General features: G+C 36.1%; 2 protein-coding genes and 1 pseudogene across 2 annotated transcripts; 2 read left to right on the top strand and 1 right to left on the bottom strand.

The window, feature by feature from the left end:
• Positions 1 to 7381, top strand: part of LOC141426105 (large neutral amino acids transporter small subunit 2-like) — a 9272-nt pseudogene extending 1891 nt beyond the window's left edge.
• A 2146-nt stretch (positions 7382 to 9527) lies between these two features.
• LOC141426239 (NADH-ubiquinone oxidoreductase 49 kDa subunit-like) lies at positions 9528 to 10929 on the bottom strand. The gene has a single exon (XM_074085089.1). The coding sequence runs from the start codon at positions 10896 to 10898 to the stop codon at positions 9528 to 9530; it is 1371 nt and encodes a 456-aa protein (XP_073941190.1). The 5' UTR covers positions 10899 to 10929.
• A 3787-nt stretch (positions 10930 to 14716) lies between these two features.
• On the top strand, positions 14717 to 22678 carry Snx21 (Sorting nexin 21). The gene is made up of 4 exons (XM_074085855.1): positions 14717 to 15087; positions 15238 to 15459; positions 16309 to 16502; positions 17783 to 22678. Exons 1-4 carry the CDS (start codon positions 14797 to 14799, stop codon positions 17907 to 17909), a joined length of 834 nt encoding a protein of 277 aa, XP_073941956.1. The 5' UTR covers positions 14717 to 14796; the 3' UTR covers positions 17910 to 22678.
• The last annotated feature ends 1063 nt before the right edge of the window (positions 22679 to 23741 follow it).

Consider the following 23741-nt stretch of genomic DNA (forward strand, 5'->3'; position numbering starts at 1 on the left):
GATAAAAATTCTAACCAGACATAACTCCATGTATTAGGTCACACGGAGAACTTCGAAGACGCCTGGGATGGTGATTACGGAGTCGGAAGGTGGCCTGGCTTTCTACTCCGGTCTTTTCGCCTTCGGGGCTGGAACTACCTAAACTTCGTCACTGAGGAACTGCAGGATCCTTACAAGTAAGTCTACAATGATAATTAAGACCCACGCGTTCATTTTAATTAAATAATCTTAGAGAATTTAAAGTAGGTAATCTAAATTTAACAAATCGTTATTTCATTGTGTGCAGGGAATTTACAAAACTATATTGTAGACCACCTTTTACTTTTCTAGTGACTAGATGGACGGAATAGCTAGTGGCGGATACTATAGGAATTATGTTAACGTATAGTCGTGTGATATATGTTATTGATAAAACGACAGTCAAAAGTAAGTAACGTAACGTAACGTTTTTAGGAACATAATGGACGAAATACATAACATAACAACAGCCCAATAACATAACTCATGATTACAACAATATAACATAGTAACAACAACACATATAACATAATTATATTGTATACGCTACGTAAAAAGCAATCAGCTTTATGTTTTGGTGTAAGCTACGAGTAGTAAACTTAGGTAACTGGTTGCTTTTTAACCCCCGACGCAAAAAGAGGGAGGAAACTTCATGCAAAGCTCGATGCAAAATGACCCTCGTAAGTATTTACATTTTCAATACCAAGCGCACGACCTGTATATACTATTGCTTTTATTTGTAGGTACCTATATATATCTGATAATATAAATGTACAAAGCGGATAGATTCCAAGAACAAAATAACGAGCTCAATAGGCCTTGTTGTACAAAAGCACGATTGTCGAGGTAGTTACTCTTAGAAATAATATACATTTATAGCGTTTTGCGACAAGGATAACTTGTCAGTACCTTTTTATGAAACAGTCCGAACCAAAAGGGACTTTACTGTTCACCAGAATTGTTTTAGTGCTTTTGAATCACTTTAAATTATTCGAATAAATATACTATATTCATAAAGAACGTCCACGTCTCATCCAAGGTCGTCAAGTACAGATTTTTCCGTCTATAGCCAACAAAAAGTTGATTTTGATAAAACATGTCTAAGAACCATCGCTAGAAAACCTGCTTTCAATTTAAAAAACTACAATCAAGTCGGTCCACCCTTCAAGAGCTACGGTGCCACAGACACACACACACACACACACCACACACACACACACACACACACACACACACACACACACACACACACACACCACACACACACACACACACACACACACAGACAGACAGACAGACATACAGACACACATAGCGATCAAACTTATAATACCCCTCTTTTTGCGTCGGGGGTTAAAGATATATACCTATAGGTATATACATACAATAGAATTAAATTTTAAACATAAAGTAGGATTGCCACACATTTAGTGGGACAATGAATTGCAATGAAGCCACGAGGATAATAAAACAACTAGACGGAATGGTAATTCAGTAATTGTGTTGGGAATTGACTTTTAAATTCCTTGAAGCGACTCCCTTGAGAGGTTTGTAAACACTTTTCGAGCGTACGCGTCCCTTTGTTTGGTTCTGCTTTTCAAATGAAAGTGGTATTAGCAGTAGTGAGTTTCAATGTCCATTGGAAGAAATCGAGACCATTTATATACCACTTTACATAGTGAATTATACAGCTTGTATTTTTTATACAACCTCAAACTTTAAGTGTAGTGTAAGTGTAGTGTGTGTGTTAGTCGAAGGCCCTAATAACCACACTTTATTATGTTTCAGTAAAAAAATTAAGACTGAGGTATTATTTTCCTTGCGCAATATATCTACTATTCGTTTGGTTAGTTTAAAAAACATCCCACTTGTTGATGTGACAGCTGTCACAGAACGCTTCTCTCATACGCATTACATTGCTGCTCGAAAAAAATAATTATATTAATTTTAAATTAACGATTTGTTTTGTTATAATATCGGTTTCACACTTAACTCTCCTTCTGGTTACGTTTGAGGCTATATCAACAATACACGCTGTATAAAGGTACATACAATACAATACATACAGGGTGGAAAGTTGAGACGGGGCAGCAATACTGGGTTAAGACACTAACTTTAGTTAAAATGTTCAGTTTTCAGTTGTCTACATACTGTTTAATTTTCTTTAAGCATAAAGGATTCATATTCGTATAAAAACAACATGCAAAAGTTTCACTTTGCAAATTAGTAGGTGGGTACGAACTGTATGGAAAAAGTTTTCTTTGATTTGTGATGTTCTAGTACTCTAAGCTTAGTTGGTCTCAGAGTGTTTTAATCCTTGATAGAAATGGGACCGATTGGCATTATAATAAAAGTCAAATTTGTCGATTTTCACGCTGACTGTACATCTTATCAAAAATCTGTGAATGTCGATTGTCATCGCTCAAAAAGTTAGTAAAGGTCTCCTAAGAGCATTTTCGCGTAGCAGCAAGGGATCTAGTAGCTGCCCTTGCTGCCTCATCTCAACTTTCCACCCTGTATACAATGACTCCTTATTGAACATCATAAGATAGTAAGCAGTACAGAAAAAACAGGTACATAGAAAATTTCAAAGGTAATCGATAGGCAGCCTTATCGCTTCAGCGCGATTTCTTCCAGGCAATCTTTGCAATAGAATTAATAAAAAGAATAAAAGTAAGGAAAATAATACGAGTTACACGTCGTATTGCTAAAATATGGCTACCCGCAAAATATTTATGTTTTAGAAAGAATGGAAGAACAAAACAAAATAGTTTAGATATAAAGCATGTATTAAAATAGCTTATTTTCAGTAAACCGTAGAGGTTTCTATGTGCTATTATTGGCAGAATAGGTACCTACCCTAAATAAATTAAATACTTTCCAAAGTTACTATTCCACGCGGACGAAGTCGCAGAAAGCTAGTTGCGTTATATTTTATTTTCCAATCGAGTTTTTTATTAATTCGTTGAGTTTGCTGCAGGGCATTCTGAGCAGACACAAATGCACAATTTGTAATTTAATAAGTAAAGTAAGTTAACACCTTGACACTAAGTTTAATGGACGTTTGTTTCATTCAACTAAGATAATTTCAGCCATAATAATTACGCTATTTATCCTTACATGGATAATTGCAGAACGAAAAAAATCCCTGAGCCAAAGTAAAATGTTCCGTATTGTTTATTCGATAAAGACGTTAAAAGGGCCTTCGTTACCCATTACCCAACTATAGCAACAGTGGATGATAGTGTCTTGTGCCCATTCCTTAGCACTCGCCCTATTGCATGTATTATTCATAGTCGTTTATCTCCATTAACAGTTCGCGAGAAACCACGGGAATCTCATTTTCACATTGGGTCTTGATATATCGAACAATTTACATCTTTGCAATTCAAATAAAAAAACATACCTTTTCTCACACTTAATGATTGTGACTGAAGTAATAAAATATTAATATCCGTATCTAAGCGGGATTAAAACTATTTTTTTGCCGGATTCTTCTCAACAGAGGTTTTTCCGAACCGGTGGTAGATTTTTTTTTATATTCATAAGTGCTTGTTATAGCCTAAATTGAATAAAGATATTTTAACTTTGACTTTGAATTTGGCTTAAAATTTTAATTCATTGAATGTGTAAAAAATTGGCCAAGTGCGAGTGGGACTCACGCACCGAGGGTTCCATATAAATTTCTAGGTGTGTTCGCAGAGCCCCCCCCCCCTCTTAAGCAAAAATTGTTCGCAGTGTGGGGTTGTTTTAGAACATTACTGACACAAACAGGCAGACATTTTAGAATTTTCTGGTTGATTGTGTTGTCATTTCAAGTTTCTAGATATTTGAAAGTACCTACCAGGTTTTGATGGAAACACTTTTATTATCGACTGTACCTATCTGTTGATTATGTTTAGAAGTTGATTTTTTGAGAAAAAAAATATTTCGCTGCATAAGATGTCGACATGACACTTATGTTATATGTATTAAGGTATATAAGTACTACTAACTCAATATTGTCGAATTTTTCCAATTTTTCACAACTCATCTGCGTGTATAGTTTTCATGCGGTTTGGTTTAGGTTCCTTTGGAAGATCAGAGGAAGAGAAGAAGGATACAAAACTGGGGGATAATGGACCGCAATTCTCAAGCGTTCGCAATCTATTGTTATCGCCTGCCGCCTGCTCATAACATTTTTATGCGTTACGCATTTCGCTATGTGTTTCAGGAACTTGCCTCGCGCAATATGGATCGCCATGCCCCTCGTGACCATCATTTATGCCATGGCAAACTTGGCCTACTTCGCTGTCGTGTCCAAAATCGAGATGGCCTCAAATCCTGCTGTCGCAGTTGTAAGTACTATAGAACTTTCATATCTCGCCACTTTTTATAGGGGAGTGAAAAATGTTGATGTTGATGCAATTTGGTTTGGTTTATTAGCGTAATAAACGTGGATATTATAACCCGTGCGGGAGTTTGGGAATCGTAAAACATGTAAAAGAAATCAAGCTACCTATCTAAAAATATTTTTCGGCAGTAAATCGTAGTAAGCTTACCTTTATTTATGTATTTTCTACTGTCTGTGCCAACACTAGACGACTTTGTATGAAACGGCGCAGCTAAGTGCATTTTCTGATTATTTTTAAGCGCAATTAGGCACCACCAATATTTGAAATGAGTTAACGTTATAACGTCTGCTTTTCACTTAGCAAAACAATAAAATGGTTGTTCAGATTAATAAGAACTGATTTTTATGATATTTGAATCATAATATTTGGCTATGTGCAATATCTTTTAAATTGTAAAAGCGGAATTAGCCATTCGAATACTTTATACAGTAGGTACCTCCCAGGTATTTATGTCGGTACTTATAGGTAGTGTGATATTAATTTGCTTTAACTTAAGATAACGATGTCACAGGAAAGACCTGATATTAAAATTATATAACAGAATAATAGTAAGGTAGGTAGCATTTCCTCAGTAGGTAATGAGTTCAGTAGCGACTGGCACCATTCTATTAATAAATAGTTGCTTATAATTAATTATGCGATAACTACTGACCGGTCAGTAAGTGATTTGTTACATGTTGTATAATACACTTGAGCACATTTTGTACCTATCAGTTTGTGTAAATAAGAGATAAACAGAGTAGGTATACTTAGATAGGTAGGTACACGTGGTAGCGGATAGTTAGTGCACGTGCATTGAACCCGTTAAATCAAAGTCAAATGTTAAGAAAAATATCTACATGGTATTATTCGCAGTAAGAAAGAAGATGACTGATAAATTAACTTAGTATGGAGGTAAAGGTTTAGGTATGTGTATCTGGTCAATGGAGGAACTTTCCATTGCAATGTATGTATTCAGCAATGTTGTAAAAATACGTCACTTGGCCGTCAAAATAGTCAATCGTCGCTTGCGGGGCAATGCCTAGTTGATACTATAAATATTAGATATTCGTGGATATTTTGTGCATTAGCGCTCGTGTTACCACCAGGCGTGCTGTGGTATGACCTATTGACTCCATTCTGCCTATGTTCTGTGCTTTGACACTGCTTGGACATACTTACCTACTTGAGCTGCGCTGTGAACTTTGATTCCAATCTACTAACTAGATGTACTTATGTTTATTTGGCAGGTATTCGGCGACCGACTCTTCGGTGCTTGGAGTTGGGTGATTCCTGTCTTCGTGGCACTGTCGACATTTGGTGGTGTAAATGGAGTTTTGTTCACGTCAGCGAGGTTGTTCGCCACGGGTGCGCAAGAGGGCCATATGCCCGCATTCTTCTCGCTGTTCCACATCGAAAAACAGACACCCATACCTTCGCTCATATTCACGGTAAGACAATCAAAACTTTTTTAACCGTTTTTTACAAGCTTTTATTTATCTTCACGTGTATGTAAGTATGTATGTACAGCTTGGAAATTAGCAAATCGTTTTTGGACCATTTTTGGACACATATAAATCCGGTGACAATACAATAGTCTGATGGGGAAATTTTGAAGTTCTGGCCAGGCAGGATAGTCTCCGCAGAACGGAACTTCGAACGGAACTACCTAATCAAATAAATATAAAGAGTAAATTGAAATAATAAATAAATAATTTGATAAAAGTCCAAGTACAGTCAACAAAAAGTACAGTCAGCAAAAAAACACTTTTTTTTAACACAAACTTACCTTATGATTGGTTTTTTGGAGTATTTTTGTATTTTTTATTTCAACTCCAAATTTGTTACTTTTACGGGAATCCCGTGAAACCATATCGAAAATACAAACTGAGACATAGATGCACAGAAAAACCAGAAAAAGAGACCAGCGCTGGGAATCGAACCCAGGTCCTCAGCAATCCGTGCTGCGTGCTATAACCCCTACACCACCGCTGGACAGGAATCTAGACACGAATTTTTCCTATGCATACATATCTCAGATTGCTTATTTCTACTACGCTACGACTAAAATTGCGGGCTGAATCAGAAAATATGAGTCTGGCCCTATTGTTATGGGACAGGATTTATGATGGGATTTAGTTTATCTATGTTCTTCTAGATAAGTAACATCTAACCTGTAGTGATGAAACTATGAGAAAACTGATCATGGCTATCTTTCCGACTATTACCTACCAGTATAATAATAAACCTACAATTTATTTTCTATGATAACTTAAATACTTACAATTCTATGTTTTTCAGTGCTTCTTTTCTCTCCTGATGCTGTCGACAAGCAACGTGTTCGCTCTGATCAATTACTTCTCACAAACCCTGTGGCTTTCGGTGGGAGCGTCCGTGGTCGGCATGCTGTGGCTGCGGCGAACGCGCCCCGATATCCCCCGGCCCATTCGAGTCAACATCGTCGTCCCGTACTTATTCCTCGTAGCCATCGCTTGCCTAGTCATCATCCCAGCCATCGACAAACCAATAGACAGCGTCATAGGACTCGCAATCCTCCTATCCGGCATCCCTGTCTACTACCTCTGCGTCAAGTGGGAGACAAAACCCGACAGTTATCACCTACTCTCCGGCTGCATCCTCAGATTCTTCCAGAAACTTTGCTCTTGCATCTATGTGGAATCCACTGAGAAAATGTCACAGTGAATGAGAATTTGATATTGATGGATCAAACGTAAAAAGGACCAAAATATGTTATTTATACGCTTAACTAAGTAATTGTTTATTATTTATAATTTGTCTCCTATGAGCTACGTGAATAAGGATGAGGACTGGGTATGCGATCGTTAATTTTATTTATATGCAAGTATGAGCGAAGTTATTAACTTGACCTTGACTAGTGGCCGTCCTTTTCTTATATGTATGTAGGATTTTAACTGCGAGTTCCGTTGTGGATTGACAGGACACAGTACAGAACTCACGGAACTCAGTGTTTTAGGTAGGCAATGATGATGATGGTTTTCATAATTATTTTTTATTACTTTTTTATTTAACTAGCAATGTTTGTATTTTAGTAAATAAGTTGTCCGTTTTATATTGCTACTTAGTCGAATTTTTTTCCTTTCCAGTGGTCGGATGAATTTGAAATTCAGTAGATTAGTAAATTAAGTAGCTGGGAATTATAAGTACATCAGGTAGGTAAACAAACTTATATTAAAACAGAAAATTTTATACCTACCTAAATTCAAAACAATCCGACTACTTAAAATGGGGCAGACACATTTTACTGGTAAGATTTGAAGCAAACAGATAAATAAAAATGACTAGATAAATCAAGAGTTTGTAAAAATTACCTAGGAGGCAATAATAATTGCATGACAAACAATAATTGCTGAGAAAAGTACTTCCTGTTTGATTAAGTTACACACGTTAAGGAAAGAATAGCCCAGCTTGCAGCGCCAATGCATTGGCGCATGCCGGTCATATAGTGTGTGTACGGTCAAGGAAACTGAATCACGAGCCAGGGTGGAGTGGAACCTCTTCATAACCAATGTTGCTATGATTTCTTTGGCAGATATATGGGATGTCACCATGACATTAGTAGCACGAAGGTTCACCCTGGCACACCCTGGTAAGTGATTCAGTTTCCTTGACTGTACCTACTTGTGCAGAGCGACATTTTACTCGGTATTAGCACTGCAAACAGGGTCCCGCATGCAAAGATTTGAATAGGCACTTTGTTAATTACATGTGCATCAATAGACACATATTATAAAACATGTCCTACGTCGCATCTGCCTGTCTGTATGTTTGCGATGATTTTAAAAATTACTTAAGTTATGGATTTTTGTGCGGTTTTTACCATCAGTTAGATATTTATTTTTTCACGGAGGGATTATATATATAATATATTATGTAACTAGCGACGCGCCCCAGCTTCGCTAGGGTGCGGTTTTAGGGAAAAGGAGAAATGAAAAATGAAAAGTTACCAGACCACCTTCAATTATAGACTTTACTTATTGTTTCATCAGTTTTTTCCAAAGTGAGTCGGATAACGTTAAATAAAAATACTTCTGAATGCTCTTAAACATTAAATTTCTAAGGCTTGAAAAATTTAACTAGCCGTGTTGCTCTCTGAATATTTAAACGATAACGTTATACGATACGTTTAAACGATATGTTCTATTATGTATTAAATGTGCCGTAGGTATTTATGTACCTATATTTACTGTAGATCAAAACATATTCTAGTTAAGTACCTAGTTTTATATTAAAATTTATATATTGTCTGTATTACAAGAACCAATACATTCCAGTTGTGTATTCCTAGGTGTCTATAGACTGTATATTTACATAATCGTTGCGAGCAGTACCTAACGATAACTTTGTATTGATCGTTTGCTTCATCTAGGAATAAGGATATTAATGTGATGAGCGACGACACAATGTATAAAAGCATTATAAGTATAACAAATCTCCCGGCTATATATTATAATTATACCTATACGTACCTAGTTGTAATATTATGATTTTGCTACCATTACTTTTACAATTTAAATTTTATCTGCTATGCTACACTGGACACTACGCGCATTCAATTTAATTGCACACATGAGCATGTTTACCTACAGCATGTTTAGAGAGTTGTATGAACTATTTTCTGACGTTTTTGGAAATATTATAAGCAGGGTCACTGTTCGGTTTTACCGAAATTAATCTTGAGATATTATTGATATTTCAATTAAATCAAATTATGAACTCGGGCTCTATGGGTAGCTAGATGGTAGTCTTGAGGTAACGAATACAAGATATATACCTAGGTACCTAAGTATGGCAATGTATGAATTAAAACGATTTTAACAAAGCAGTTATACCTACCTATCAAATGTGTCCACGATTGTAAGCAATTTCGAAAGATCCAAAACTGGATTAAGAATAAGTATATACCGTAGCCAGTACCTACCTACATGAGCTTATTACGGTTATGTACGTACGTAACCATGATTACGTATTTATTTTGATAGATGCGAATTTAAATTAACACAAGTAACAAAGAACTAAGTATTAAAAATATTGTTAAATAAATTGTTTGCATTTAATGTTTCAGTATTTTATTTCACAAAATATTTGTTTATGAATCTAACGATCAATATCACCAAAAACAACGTCGATAGAAGCAATCATTATGGTGACATCAGCGAGCATGTTCCTCTTGGCCATCACTGCCAAACTTGCCATGTGAGTGTAGCAGCTGGGTCTCACGAACGCACGGTACGGCCGCGAGGTTCCGTCGGCCACCATGTACAGACCAAATTCCCCCTTAGGTGCCTCCACACACGTGTAAGTCGCCCCAGGTGGCACAGCATACCCTTCAGTGCATAACTTGAAATGGTGAATTAGGGATTCCATCGAAGTTTTCATCTCTGCCCTTGAAGGTAAACAGTACTTTGAATCGTCCGTTTTATATTCCCCCTCGGGCATCGTATCAATCACTTGGTTCAGAATTCTCAACGACTGACGCATCTCCTCGTTGCGAAGAAGATGTCGGTCATAAGAATCGCCGAAAGTCCCCACAGGCACATCGAAGTCGTATAAATCATAACCATCGTAGGGTACGTTTATTCTTATATCCCACTTTACCCCCGTACACCGCAACATCGGTCCAGTAAAACCCAAACTGATCGCTTCATGAGCACTCACCACACCTATTCCCGCTGTTCGCGCGTAATATAAACGATTACCTGTAACTAAATCCTCAGTTTCATCCAGTCTTTCTCCAATTTTTGCGCAGAATTCGTAAACATCATCCATATATCCAATAGGTATATCTTGTGATACACCTCCAGGTCGTATGTAGGCGCAATGTACTCGAGCACCACAAAGCCTTTCAAACATCTCGTATAACTTTTCTCTTTCTTCACACATCCAGAAGAAGGGTGTGATACCACCTGCGTCTAGTACTGTCCCCGAAATGTTCAGAAGATGATTGGCTATTCGAGTCAGCTCTGCACACATGACCCTGATCGCTTTAGCTCGAGGTGGTGCCTCGATATTTAACAAAGTTTCCACAGCGAGAGCAAACCCTTGCTCGTTCACTAGGGATGACACATAGTCGAGACGATCCATGTACGGTAAACTTTGGTTGTAATGTTTATTCTCCATCAGCTTTTCTGTTGCTCTATGCAAAAATCCTACGTGAGGATCAGCTCTTACTACATATTCCCCATCTAATTCGAGGATCAGCCGCAGTACACCATGGGCTGCAGGGTGTTGAGGTCCAAAATTGATTATCATGTTAGTGACTTTGCGCTCGACAGGTGGTAGCTTACCGTGATACACTATTTTGTAGTATTTCTCCATGGCCGGAGTTGACCACATGGCTGGACCACTAAACTCTTGTAGATATTCCGTGTCTGGAAACCATCTGTGTCCATAAAGTGGAGATTTAACAGTAAAGTACCGAACATTTTGAAATCTTTGAATAAAAGGTAAAAACCTAACAAGTCGCATATTGCTTGATGTTAGATGTCTTTACAAAAGTAAAACACGCACTTTGATATCTCATAAATTAGTTTGACATCTTTTAATTAACTGCCAGTTTTAAAAAAAAGTATTTAAAAAGTACGTATATATCTACCTCCCACTTCTAACGCCCCTGGTACCTAAACAGAAGCTTTTCGAAATATAAAGTTTTTTTATATACTTATATAAGGAGCCCAAGAGGATCCCCTTGGGATTTTTAATCAAGTGCGGCAGATTGGTAATCTAAATGGGGGATACCTTGCACCACCCTCCACTATATCCAAGTCTTATTTAGACAAAACAGCTGTATGATACATAGTCCTGTTGATAGGTTCCGTTAAAATTTTCAGGTAGCTAGGTACTTATGTCAAAATATAGAACTCTTTAAACTTTAAGGTCTCTACCATTACATCGTCTCATACTAAGTATCATACCATGACTGTAAAATAACGTGTCACGCAAAAATATATTCTTTGTGTCGAAAAGTATTTGGAGTTAGGTATGTGATAAATTTTTTTTGCTTATAGAATTAGGGGCTGTTTCACCATCCATTGATTAGCGTTAACCGACGGTTAATTGTGATGCCGTCTCCGTCTATCTATTCGAACAAAACAAATAGAGACGGCCTCACACCTAACCGCCAGTTAGCACTAATCAATGGATGGTGAAACAGCCCCATAATCTAAGTACTATTTATTGCACAAAAGGAAATACAAAAAGGTTACATAAAATAGTAACTACAAAGGTGGACTTATTCCTGAAAGGATTTCTGCCATTCAACCAACATTCAACCTATATAAAATATTAATAGCATTATTGTTGTTTTTTTAAATAAATATGGCTCTGTCCATCGGAGGACAATTTTGCCAGTGTCTAGTAGTTTTTGCCGGTGTACGGTAAAAAAATTCTAGAAAACGAAATATGAGAGGTAATGGTGAATGAACGATCTTGATTTCATTAATAAATAGAATAACACATTTTAGTCATACGTAGTCAGAACAGCACGTTTTCGTTTTAAATGCTTTCTTAAACAGTTTTATTATTTGACATATGTCAGTGACATTGTCAATCCTGACACAATCCTAGTGCTGCCAAGTTAATAATTTTTAGCTAAATTTGCTAAAGTAAATCCAGATGAACAGCGAAATGGTTTTATAAATTAATTTCTTAAGTCAGTGCGACGTAATAAAAATCACTTTTTCCGTTTTTTAAACATGCCATAAACAAGAAGAAATTACTACATTCGTCCCTTTTCATCCCTAACACGTTACATCTTCTCAATGAGTCGACGAGGAGGTCGTACTGTCCGGTGACTTCATCGTCGTGTAGCCGGGGTGATCATGACAGCACGTGGTGCCCCCTGGGTGTTCTCTTGTGGTAATGCTACTGAACTTGGGTGTCGGCTGCATGGAGAAGAGCTCTCAGGTGGTGAAGAATCTTCCGCACTTAAGGGAATGCTTAGCGGCGTTGGTGTTTGAGTAGGAGTCGAATTGGGTATTCGAAAGGGTGATGACAGTGTCTGGAGGACTATCTGTCAATGATGCTTGATGTGAGTTTTCTAATGGTGAGTTCCCAGGTAGTAATCCCGATGGCAGTCTAGGACGGATATGATCAGCATGCCGGCGAATATTATCACCTCTTGGGGTTGAAATGATGTAAGCATAACGATGCTTCCGTTAGGTTACGACTCCTGGTTGCCAGGTTTTCTGCAATCTTGTTCTGTGATAAATTGCGCCACCAGGCGTATACTCTAAATTTTTATTCGTGGTTTCATTTAAAGTGGCTTGTATGTGTTGGTACTGCCAGGTTCTTCGTTTGTTTGATCGTATGTTCGAAAACAAAAAATTTAGCTGCCGTCCAAACATGATTTCAGCTGGTGATTTGCCAGTAGTGGTAAGTGGTGTGATCCGGTTAGTGAAAAGAAATTCTTGTAGACGCTGTTGCTGGCAGCCTGATGAGGATGAGTATCTGGTTTTGAATGTGCGCACGAGTCTCTGCACTAAGCTCTTTAGTCGGCTGGCGTAGTGTTCTATCGATTCTTTTTCATGTCTAACACAGTTCCAAAACTGTGAGAGCTCGATATTGTGTTCTCTTGACGCGGTAAAGTCTAGTAATTTTGTGCGTATATCGCTATATGTGCACGTGTCGAAATTCGATGTGAGTGCTGTTTTTACTTCCCGGAAGATGTCGGGAGTAATGCTGTTCAAAAGGAGATCCTTTTTGAGGACATCATTATTGGTTAGACCATGTCACAGGGGGCCAGGTTTAGATATGTGCAAATAAATGTAATCGTTAATCTTACCTATTTCGAGGGTTGGCAAAACAGAATACTTAAGTGCATTTTTTTTAAAGTTACATTTATAGACATACTCAATGTTTTCTGCTTTATTTATCTAGCAAAACCGTATAAAAAATAAATATTGAGTACTTATCCGGTTCTGCCAGAATATCCTCGATTTATTTAAACCTACTTAAAATGTGTCTGTTTGCGTATTTTAAGCATTATTATTTTCAATTACAATAGATATACGACTACAAACTTAAAATAATTATTCGGTAGATATTTATTTCATGTATTAATCACGATAATTTCAGAAATCATTATTTATTTAGAAAAGGGAAGTTGGTAGAGTACCGTTACGATTTCGCAAAATTATTGCTCCCGAACTTAGTGACGTGCGGCCGACATACATCGCGTCGCGTACCCGACCACAGACTACAGAGATACTACGTACCCGACTGGTTTCCTGCGGTTTTCCTGCAATCTGCGCTTGAGGGGTGGGGTAACTCGAACCGGTGCGGGGCGGAGCGTGGCCATTCTGTACGTTAGTACTATTATATATTCTGTGACCATTGTATATTTGGCTTCGAAAAAAATCCATATAGTCGCTTACCCAATAGTTGGTGGGGTTATATTTTTCCATTGAAATAGAGCCGAACCAAGCTAACTCTGCAGAGAATAATATGGTAACACTGCAAATGTAACGCATATTATGAACGTCATTTGACGTTAAAATACAGTGTTGCCAAATTATTCCGTTGCAGGCTTAGCTTGGCCAGGCTCTAAAGTAAAGTCAGATGAACATCGAATTGGTTTTAATAATATAGTTTCTTAAGTCAGTGCGACGTAATAAATCACTTTTTCCTTTTTTTAAACATGCCATAAACAAGTAGAGATTACTACATTTGCAAACTACTTTTTAAGTTCCGTACAGGGCAACATTTTATACGTGATAAAAAATTTGTGTTTTAAACTGTTACATAATGCATTGACTTAATTGTTGAATTAGTCTGATAAAATAAAAAATGTTCTTACCTACTTTGTTGAAATGAAAATGACAAATTCAAAGTATAAAATAGTAAAATGTATTCGTGAAGAGGTAACAGACAGTACTACTTTTAAATTAAAATTTTAAATATCTAGACACGTGGCAGCGTGTTAAGCCAAGTTCAAGCAAAGCAACTGGCTAGCCATATTAACAACGCAATATCAACACAGGCTTCAACAAAAAAAAATGCAAATAAGACCTCAACTTCACTTGGCAGTAAAGGTGTTATTTGTCGAGGTGTCTATCGTAATCGTAATAACGTCGGTGTATGTTCATAACAGAAAAAAACGATTCTCGAAGGCCTCCTATTGCTTACATTAGAAAAATTCTATATAGCTGTGTTTTCTGTACTGCTGGCTATGTTATAGTCTGCAATACAGAGATTGTATTGTATTGTACATATTTCGTTGTATTTTACTAGACGATGTGGCCTTTTTTTGTTTAGTTGCTTTGGCAACACTAAATGGGGACGTACGTCATTCATTTGCATTTGTTTGTTATGTCTCGCTGAGCTACTGTCATTTCCATATCATTGTTATTGTTTCCGTTATTACTGAATGTTATTTTTTATCGCGTTGAGCTTGAGCAAGGAAGTGTTCATCCAACTTTATCCCTACATAACAATGTTGAAGTTTGAGATAGTGTCCTCTAGAATTTCTACGGGTAGTGAGAATGAAAAAAAGTTTGTTGCCTATATGTTACAAGTTAGACAGGATTCTACGGAATCAAATGTTTCTGATCCTGATCCAGCGAATGTAGAGCGAAGATACACCCATTTTTTGGACTTATACAATGGGCTCAAGAAGGATTTCCCCGCGCTCTTAGTCAATATATCGTTCCCAAGAAAGGTATGAGTCATGTTAAATTAATTAGTCTAGAAGGAAGTGCAAAGTGGGCGTTTCTATATACAAATGGTTTTAGCAGGCTATATTGTTTAAAGACTAATAATAAGACTACTTATTGAATGTGTGCTCATTATTGAAATATTGTTATTATAGATGATGGTAGGGAACTTTGACCCGAGCTTAATATCCACGAGATGTGCAGCCTTTGAGTCACTGCTGGAGCTGATAGCTGGCGAGTCACGCTTGAGGGACTCCCAGGCCGCTATTGCATTCTTCCAGGATGCTGAGCTGGCTGATGCAAGAAGACTCATCAATGAGGGCCAGTTTGACCAAGCACTTTTTATATTAGAAACAAGTTTTCGATTGTTAAATAAGGTAAATCACTAACCTTTTATTTTACAAGACTTGGTAAAATTTATTCATCATCAATTAATGTGAGATCAGATGTAAGCCGAAGCATCCTCAACAATATTTTAAGAGTATGATTTGCATAATAATATTGTTGACAACTTTCATCTTTCTGAAATTGATTGTAATTGTTTCTAAGTTTTTCTTTGTTCTGCAATGGGACATAATAAACAATAAATAAATTGCCTATTGTCTGGACTTAGTAGGTAGTAGGTAAAAACAAAAGCGATACCTAATATGTGACTCACAGTATAAATGATTATATTGCTTATAGTCGGAAATAAGCTTATCATATTTATGTTGAATTGTATTTGTTGTCTCCAAATTAAAGTTTTGTAGTTACACAGCTGATGACACACACAATGGAGAGTTTCAAGTTCTCAAACACAAACATAAACCCTGTGAACACTGCTGGCAACTTAATATTATAATAATTATGATTGTGGATTTTGTCAACTGATATCAAAGATTTTGAATCACAGTGGGTGGATGGGGTACAAATAGACAATGTTTTATATAATAATAATAATAAATTGTTTTTTAAATGACTCCGTCCATCAAAAAACAATTTGGCCAGTGTGTAGTGGGTTTTTCACCAGTAAAAAAAAATGTTGAAAATAAAATAAGAGATGTAATGGTGGAAGAACAATGACAGCGCAAATCCCAATGACATGGGAGTCTTTAACAATTTGTTAAGTATATAATGTAATTCTAACTTAATAGCCATATTTGAAAAAAAGAAGTTATGTTGTATTTACCAGTTGAAATCAAAATAATGATTGTTTAGTAAACAATCTTCTTTAATACTAATTTCAGGTGTACACAGACAGATCTCGCGCGGTGTTGAGTGCCCTGTGTCGCGTGGTGGCTTGTGCAGGGGTCAGCGGAGGAACCCTGGCTGGACCAGTCGAGCGCTGGGCGCAACTGGCGCTGAAGCGCTACGAAGCAGTCAGCGACTCCGATCTGTTACTAATCTATATACCATTGCTACACACATGCATATCAATATGGTAAGTATTTTCTAGATATATGAGTAGTAGCCTAGTAGTTTAACCTATGTCCTCTCAAGCAATGGATTGTGAGATTCATGGGTTTAAATCCAGACTCACACCCGTAAGTTTTCGGCATTTACATGCAAAATTTGATTTGAATTTTACCACAAGTTTTAATTTGGTGGTTTATGTGAAATTCTCAATGAACACTGGGCCCGCATGAGAACTAGAGCCCAAGCCCTCTTATTTTGAGAGGTCTGTGCCATGGGATTTATACTGGCGGAGATGTTAACTTTCTAAATAATACTCATTTGTATCATCATCATCAGCCTACAGTAGTCCACTGCTGGACATTGGATTCTTCTAAGGCACGCCACAACACTCTGTCTTCAGCCCCTCGCATCCATCCGCCGCTAGCGAGCCTAAGGTCATCTGTCTACCGTGTCTCAGGACGCCCTACACTACGTTTTCGCGTCTGTGGTCTCCATTCGAGGCTCATTGGACTCATTTGTATATCTTTATCTAAAGATCATGTATTATACTATTATCATGTGACATAGATTATTCCATTCACACCGACAATAGTCTACTTTTACAATTATCTTAGATAAGAAGTACTTCACTATTGACACGTAATTTTTATCTATAAGTAAACAAACAAAACCATTATCAGGCAGTCATTAACTAGTTAATAAAGGATAAAAAAGCACTTCAAATCAGCATATAACATTAATCCTGTGCAGCTGATAATCTCAACATTAATCAGTATTAAAAAGGCAATGTAAGTAAACCTACTTACAATGTTAAATAGATGCGTAAGCGGTCACGATCACGAGACTTGATGACGTAATCTGAATAACCTTGTTCTATGTTTATGCAACCTAAAAACTGTACATAGATAAAATTCACACTTGTTCTTTGTGTGCCTTACACGTACATATAGACCATGTCAGGATAAACTCAGGCACGCGGGCCACAAAGTGGACTACCAAGGTGAATCTGCTGCCGACACGTGAACTGACCAGCCCTTCGTTTTTATGTGTAATTTTAGTAGTTATGTACCTCTAGAAGTAGCGATAATAATAATAATAATACAATCTTTTATTTCGGGCTACATGGCCCATAATAAATAAATACCTTACAGACTAACATACAATTATAATTAATAAATCAAAATATTGAAAACTAACCAGCTAGGTCGTAATGGCCCGGTACTGCCTCACACTTGGAAAATTTTGGCAATTTAGAATTGCTGTTGCCAGCCTAGATACAGACAAAATTATGTTTTTAAATTTCAGGGAAACACTAGGAAGAGATAAATCAAAGTTGGTGCAAGAATTGAATGATCTACGCAAACGAGGTATGAAAGTGGATTCAGTACCAAGTCTTATGGAGGCGGTTGATAGCCTGCAAACTGTTATTTAATGTATTTAAATATTTATCTTTAAGGTGTTTAGTTTTAAAGCACCACCTAAAATAAGCAGCAGAACTCAAATATATTAACCATCAACTTAAGTCTTGCAGATGCAGCTAGGTTTTTTTTTTGATACTTTTTCTAATGTTTTTTTTTTTTGATAATTGTAGAATCATGTACAGTTAATTCTGTACAGTTAAGTCTTAAACAAAACAAACATGAATATTATGAAGTTGGAAGAAATATTGAATGGCTTTAATTTTTAAATAATTATATTGTAGATGAATAACAAAAGATAAAGCATATATCGTCACTACTTTGAAAAAAGCTGGTACCTCTTTTTTTTCCTTTTTTTTATCTTATATTTTAACGAGGCTTTAGTACTTACACTAAATGTGACTATGCCAGCCTCATGGGGAGCCTCAGATACATGTTACACTCTCTCAAAATCGATGATCTTTACGAGTGAACTTAATGATTGTTTTAAGGGTCAAATTTGTTGACGTATTGATTTGAGATATGAGATTTTTCATAGTAGTGTCGATATGCTTGATTTTATATGAATATCTTCTTTTATATAATTTGGAGTAATTTTTATTACGCTTCAAGTGAAATAGGCATCTTCTACAAAGAAAAACGGGTCAAATGGAAGCATCCACTGTGCAGTAACTGTCTTTTTTTTAAATATGTTTTGTTTACTGTACACATATAATTATGATGTATTTTACTAGTGGTTACGTGGTATTGTAAACACTTTCTATGATAACACGCGAGCAATGTATACGCGTTATTTCTAAGTATGTATGTTTAAAGGAAAATTGTTATCTCATTAGCATGTAAGTTGCGCTAACCAATATAGGTAGAGTCATTCACGATGGCGCGTGCCATGGTTCTTATTACAATGTCATTAATGGCTAATTTTGACAAAATCACGCGTGTTCGTGGATGGCACTAGGTATACAAAGATAACTAATATTTTATACCTGAAAAAGTATAACCAGTTATTATGTTGTCATTTCCAAATTGCCAGAAATTCAAAATATCAGATTGTAATTTGACTTCTAAAATTTTGGTGTTTTAGAAATTGTGTAGTTTGACCTATGCTTTTTCATGACCTAAATTTTCTAAATGATAGCAGAGTTAGGTCACTTTTATTGGCGTATCATGCTCAAAGATTTACTACCGAAAGGAACCGTGACCCACTGTGGAACTCTTTCACTGAAATAGAATTGTTTGACAAGGAAAATCATTATGACGCTTACCGTATGTGAGAATAGTCTATGTTGGGCTAGGAATCGAATGGTTCGACAGTACCTTTAATAAATATTCACCTCCTGGTCAGGGGTCACCCGCAAAATAGGCATTGGGAATTGCGCAGAGATAGCAGTTTTTAAGTCTCTAGCTTTAACTGTATTGTTTTAAGTCAAAGTGTTGTAAGTCAATTATTGTATATTAATTTATATCTCGTATACTTTACAAACCCTTCATGCTGCTGACTCCTTATTAACTGTGTATACTCGTGTAAGAATATAAATGAAATTAAAGGATTAATTTTTAATATTTACAATTTTAAACATTAAATAAATTGAATCGATAGGAATATTAGGAAGTAACAGAAGTATATTGTAAAAATTAGATTTCGATATTGTTTCCAGAAAACCTTTTTTGATATTTGCATACTTTAATGTTTATTATGGCCAATTTATACATTGCTCCTGATGTTTCGGTATCGAATGCGTTTGAGAATTCATTCGTGTTTTAATCCCTTGACACCTTGGATGCGTGTACTAAATCTCATGCAAACGCAGTTTTTTTTTATAAAATACTGGTCATATTGTGTGCCTATACAGTCTGTAGCTAGCTAGCTATACATAGTTACCTAAATAGATCCATACAATATCGTACTTTAAATCTTATAGTGAAGCTACCCTCTCTAGGTACATAAAATTAGGCTTAGGTATACGTATATTTTGTAAGTTGGGAAATGGAATCACTAATGTTTATATTACAGGATTGTAATGAAATTTCCGAATATGTGTATATAATTAATTATTGAAGTAAATCAGATAGGTATTTATTAATTGTTTGAAATTCGAGTCAATTTGAACGAAATCTAGGGATATAATTTTACTATGTGAAAATTAAATCTTAAAATGTATGTAAAAAATAATAATATTGTGATCTACTGATTAGTATTAAAACCGAAACTGTTACTTTTAAGGCTTCATTAAATCGATTACGACGTGATATTTTAATGTCAGCTGAAAAGACATACTAAAAATATAGTCAAGTAGGTACTGTATTTAAATTATAAGAAGCTTGATTATTTAATCTGTCATCTCCCAGGATAACAGGATCAAAGGAATTTGGGCACAAATTTGTGCCTCTGGGAGAGGACAGGTTAATCTTCGTTCTTATACGCACATCAAAAATGTCTAGAAATCAATCGCATATGAGTTAACAAACGTGTTTGATGCCTAGAATAATATTCAAGACTAAAATATCTGTCCCACATCAATCTTTTGCATCACTTGAGGACTTTTTTTTTCTCCAAATGGTTTTGATAGATACTATTTATGTTCAACTTTGTAGTAATTTTAAAATTAATGTACCTTACCTAGGTTTATTATTTTTATTTATACTAACGTCCATGTGTGCTAATATAGTTTTAAGAGAAACTTTGGTCATATGTTATTGGTATTTCACAAAATAAGTAGCTATTAAAATAATTATACACGTTGTTAATTTTTGTAACCTCTTATGGTGTCACACATTTGCATGAAAAAAAAATATGCAAGGCTATGGAGCAATTTATTTTTATTATTTAAGCAAAGAATATAATCTATGTTTCTATGTGAACCTACGTTCTTTCACAACTTACGTATGAACGAGCCCCAATGCAAAAGAGTTAGTCTATAACTAAACCACAAGGTAAATTTTTTGAATTTCAAATATCTCGCTTAATAAAAGCACCATCAATTTGTTTAAAAGATGCATTATGTGTTCATATAATTATAAAAATACATGATTCACAACATGATAGTTTCCTAATTTTCTCGACTTGCGCAATGTTGCCCTACAAAAGTTAACTGCGGTGTGGATGTAAGTACCTTAAGTACACGTGAAAAAAACCCGAGTTCCCAAGAAGCGACGGAGCAGCAACCACAAAATTTAGTACTTTTTTGTTGTTATGACTGAGATACTTATGTATGAGATATGAGCGAGGTGTGAGTGAAAATAACGACCGTGCTAACAAGATAGAAGGTTTTGTAAATGCTGAGGGAAGCTTTCGGTTGTTTTAGCAAATCATAGAGCAGGCTTTAATTATGTTAAATAGATAAAACCGTCAAGTGTGAGTCAGACTCGCGCACTAGGGATCCGTAGGTACATAACAGCAGAGCTACTACGATACTCTCGTATTAAATAATATAAGTGTTGGCGGGACGGTACGATACGAACTTCGATTTTTGAATTTCGTCTGCTGATTAGTTGTCCGAATGACAGTTCTGTGCTGCGCATTTGACCGCAAAATCAAATTGGTTGTAACAGGTAAAATGTGGTAGAATTTCAAGGAAGGAATCTGATTTATTCATATTTTGGTATTTGTTGGTAAATTTCGTATATTTATAATCTAAATATAATCATTAAATTTAACATTGATTTGTCCATGTTATGTTTGGATCTTTCGCGTGAGGTTAGGTACCTTAAATATGGTTACATTTCTCTGATTTAAGTAAGCCCTTTAAAACATCTTACCTACACTGTTTCAACCAACTTAAGGAGTAAAAACTACATTTTGCGGCGATGTTGTATATACAATTAACCTAATTGTATTCTAAACGTAGTATAAGTACGTACTATTGTTACAAACGTAATTATGAACAAACTCTATTAATGCTTTTGCATTGTTTCACTACAGCGAGTTAGTAATTGTGTAGGTAATTGATTTATTCAGGTGTTACTTTGCGGAACTCCATGTCAATGAACTACAATATCTTTACTTACGTACTCCGCTACCCACCGTGCACCACAGCTACGTCTGTGCTATACAGCGCTAGAGGCTCTCTTTGGGTAGAGCAAGAGGAGTGGTCGCTTTAGGCGCCAGATGGCTAGGGGCGCCATTTTCCAGTTTTTGGTGCAAAATAAAATTTAGATGGCGCCTTTTAGATGCCTTATGTAGAAAATTTTGCTCTATCTTGATCAAGGGCCAGAACCAGTGTTGGTACGACACGTATGTTCCTATATATGTTATCCTGCAGAACCCGCCCTTCGTCTCTTTCTCATAAAAAAATACATACTCGTACAATGTCACAAAGGTCCAATTATCCCAAACACCACACAAAATGCTCAACTCGAACTCTACGAGTTTATTATTGTAGTTGCGAACATTCGAGCACACAGTATCCGTTACCAAACAAAACAAATATCGTACTATCCATTGAATATTGAAAGAAATACCCATCTCAGTTAATATGTATTGCACAAACATAGGTAACTGTAGTATGCGGCTGCCTGGTAGTAGAGAAATAAGACAAATATCTATTTATAGTTCATTAGTGCATAGTTACCTACAACTGCTTATATTTTCAAGAATCACAACTCTGCTTCACGAATTGAACATTTTTTTTCGGGGTATTTTCTTAAATAAGTAATTACAGTAGGTAAATTAAGAAAGTAATCAATCGTTCATTGGCGTGTTTGTGCTAAGGTGACTGATATTTTATACATTTGTAGACATTCATATTATTAACTAATAAAACCATACGGTAATCATTTATAATTCCATTGTTTTATTTCCCAATTCTACTGTCGCCAAAATGGTTGACTAATATTTTGTTAACCATGCTGCATAGTGACGAGGTTCACGAGTCATTTATTGATTAATTTTACATATGTAGTAATAACTTAAATATGCATTATTATATAATCTGTAAGTAAGTGTGCAACACCACGGGCTCCAATTATAAACAGTATCAAACTAAGTAGTTGTAATAAGTACGGTATTTGACTATATTTATTTATTAAATCAAAGGTTGTCAATGCGTGTTTTCGAACAGAAAATTACACTCCGTGAGCTCTTAAAAATACCTTCGGATTTTAGAAGCATGTTTCGGGTTTTGACGATGAAGCGCGATCGTGATATGCTGTTGTGTTCTGTTATCAACTTGCAAAACTTTTCAAATTTACCGTAAAAAGTTATCTATAGAATAACCATCAGTAAAAAATAAACCTTACTGTAATAATATAACGTTTCTTTATCTTTTTTTAGTTTTAACACAATATGACTTTTTGTCATGATACAAATAAAACAAAATCAGCATTTTCGAATGAGGGCTAATCGCGAATGAATTCGCCGCTAGAGGCGCTAGTGTAGCGTGAGGTCTCCGAAAAATCAAATCTCATAGTTTTTGGGTGAGCTACGCGGGTTTATTTATAATTATAGCTAGCATTGGCGTACCTACACGGCAAAATTTTCCATTAAAGGCCTAGGTATATATATTTTTTTTATTGTCAAACGCATCTTTTAAACATCTTGATTAGATACTTCCATCCCAGCCTATATACGTCCCACTGCTGGGCACAGGCCTCCTCTCAGAACGAGCCCAGTGCGGATTGGGAACTTCACAAGCACCATTGAATTGCTTCTCAGGTTTTGTGCGGCTTCACCGTAAAGTTCGTCGTAAATTTCAAATATAATTCCGCACATGAATTTCGTAAAACTGAGAGGTGCGAGCTGGGGTTTGAACCCACGATCCTCTGCTTGAGAGGCGATAGGTCAAACCACTAGGCCACCACGGCTTTTATTTTACTTTTACACGGATTAGATACTTGCCTGATTACAA

The sequence above is a fragment of the Choristoneura fumiferana genome, chromosome 3 (assembly GCF_025370935.1).
Source record: "Choristoneura fumiferana chromosome 3, NRCan_CFum_1, whole genome shotgun sequence".
Classification (NCBI taxonomy): domain Eukaryota; kingdom Metazoa; phylum Arthropoda; class Insecta; order Lepidoptera; family Tortricidae; genus Choristoneura; species Choristoneura fumiferana.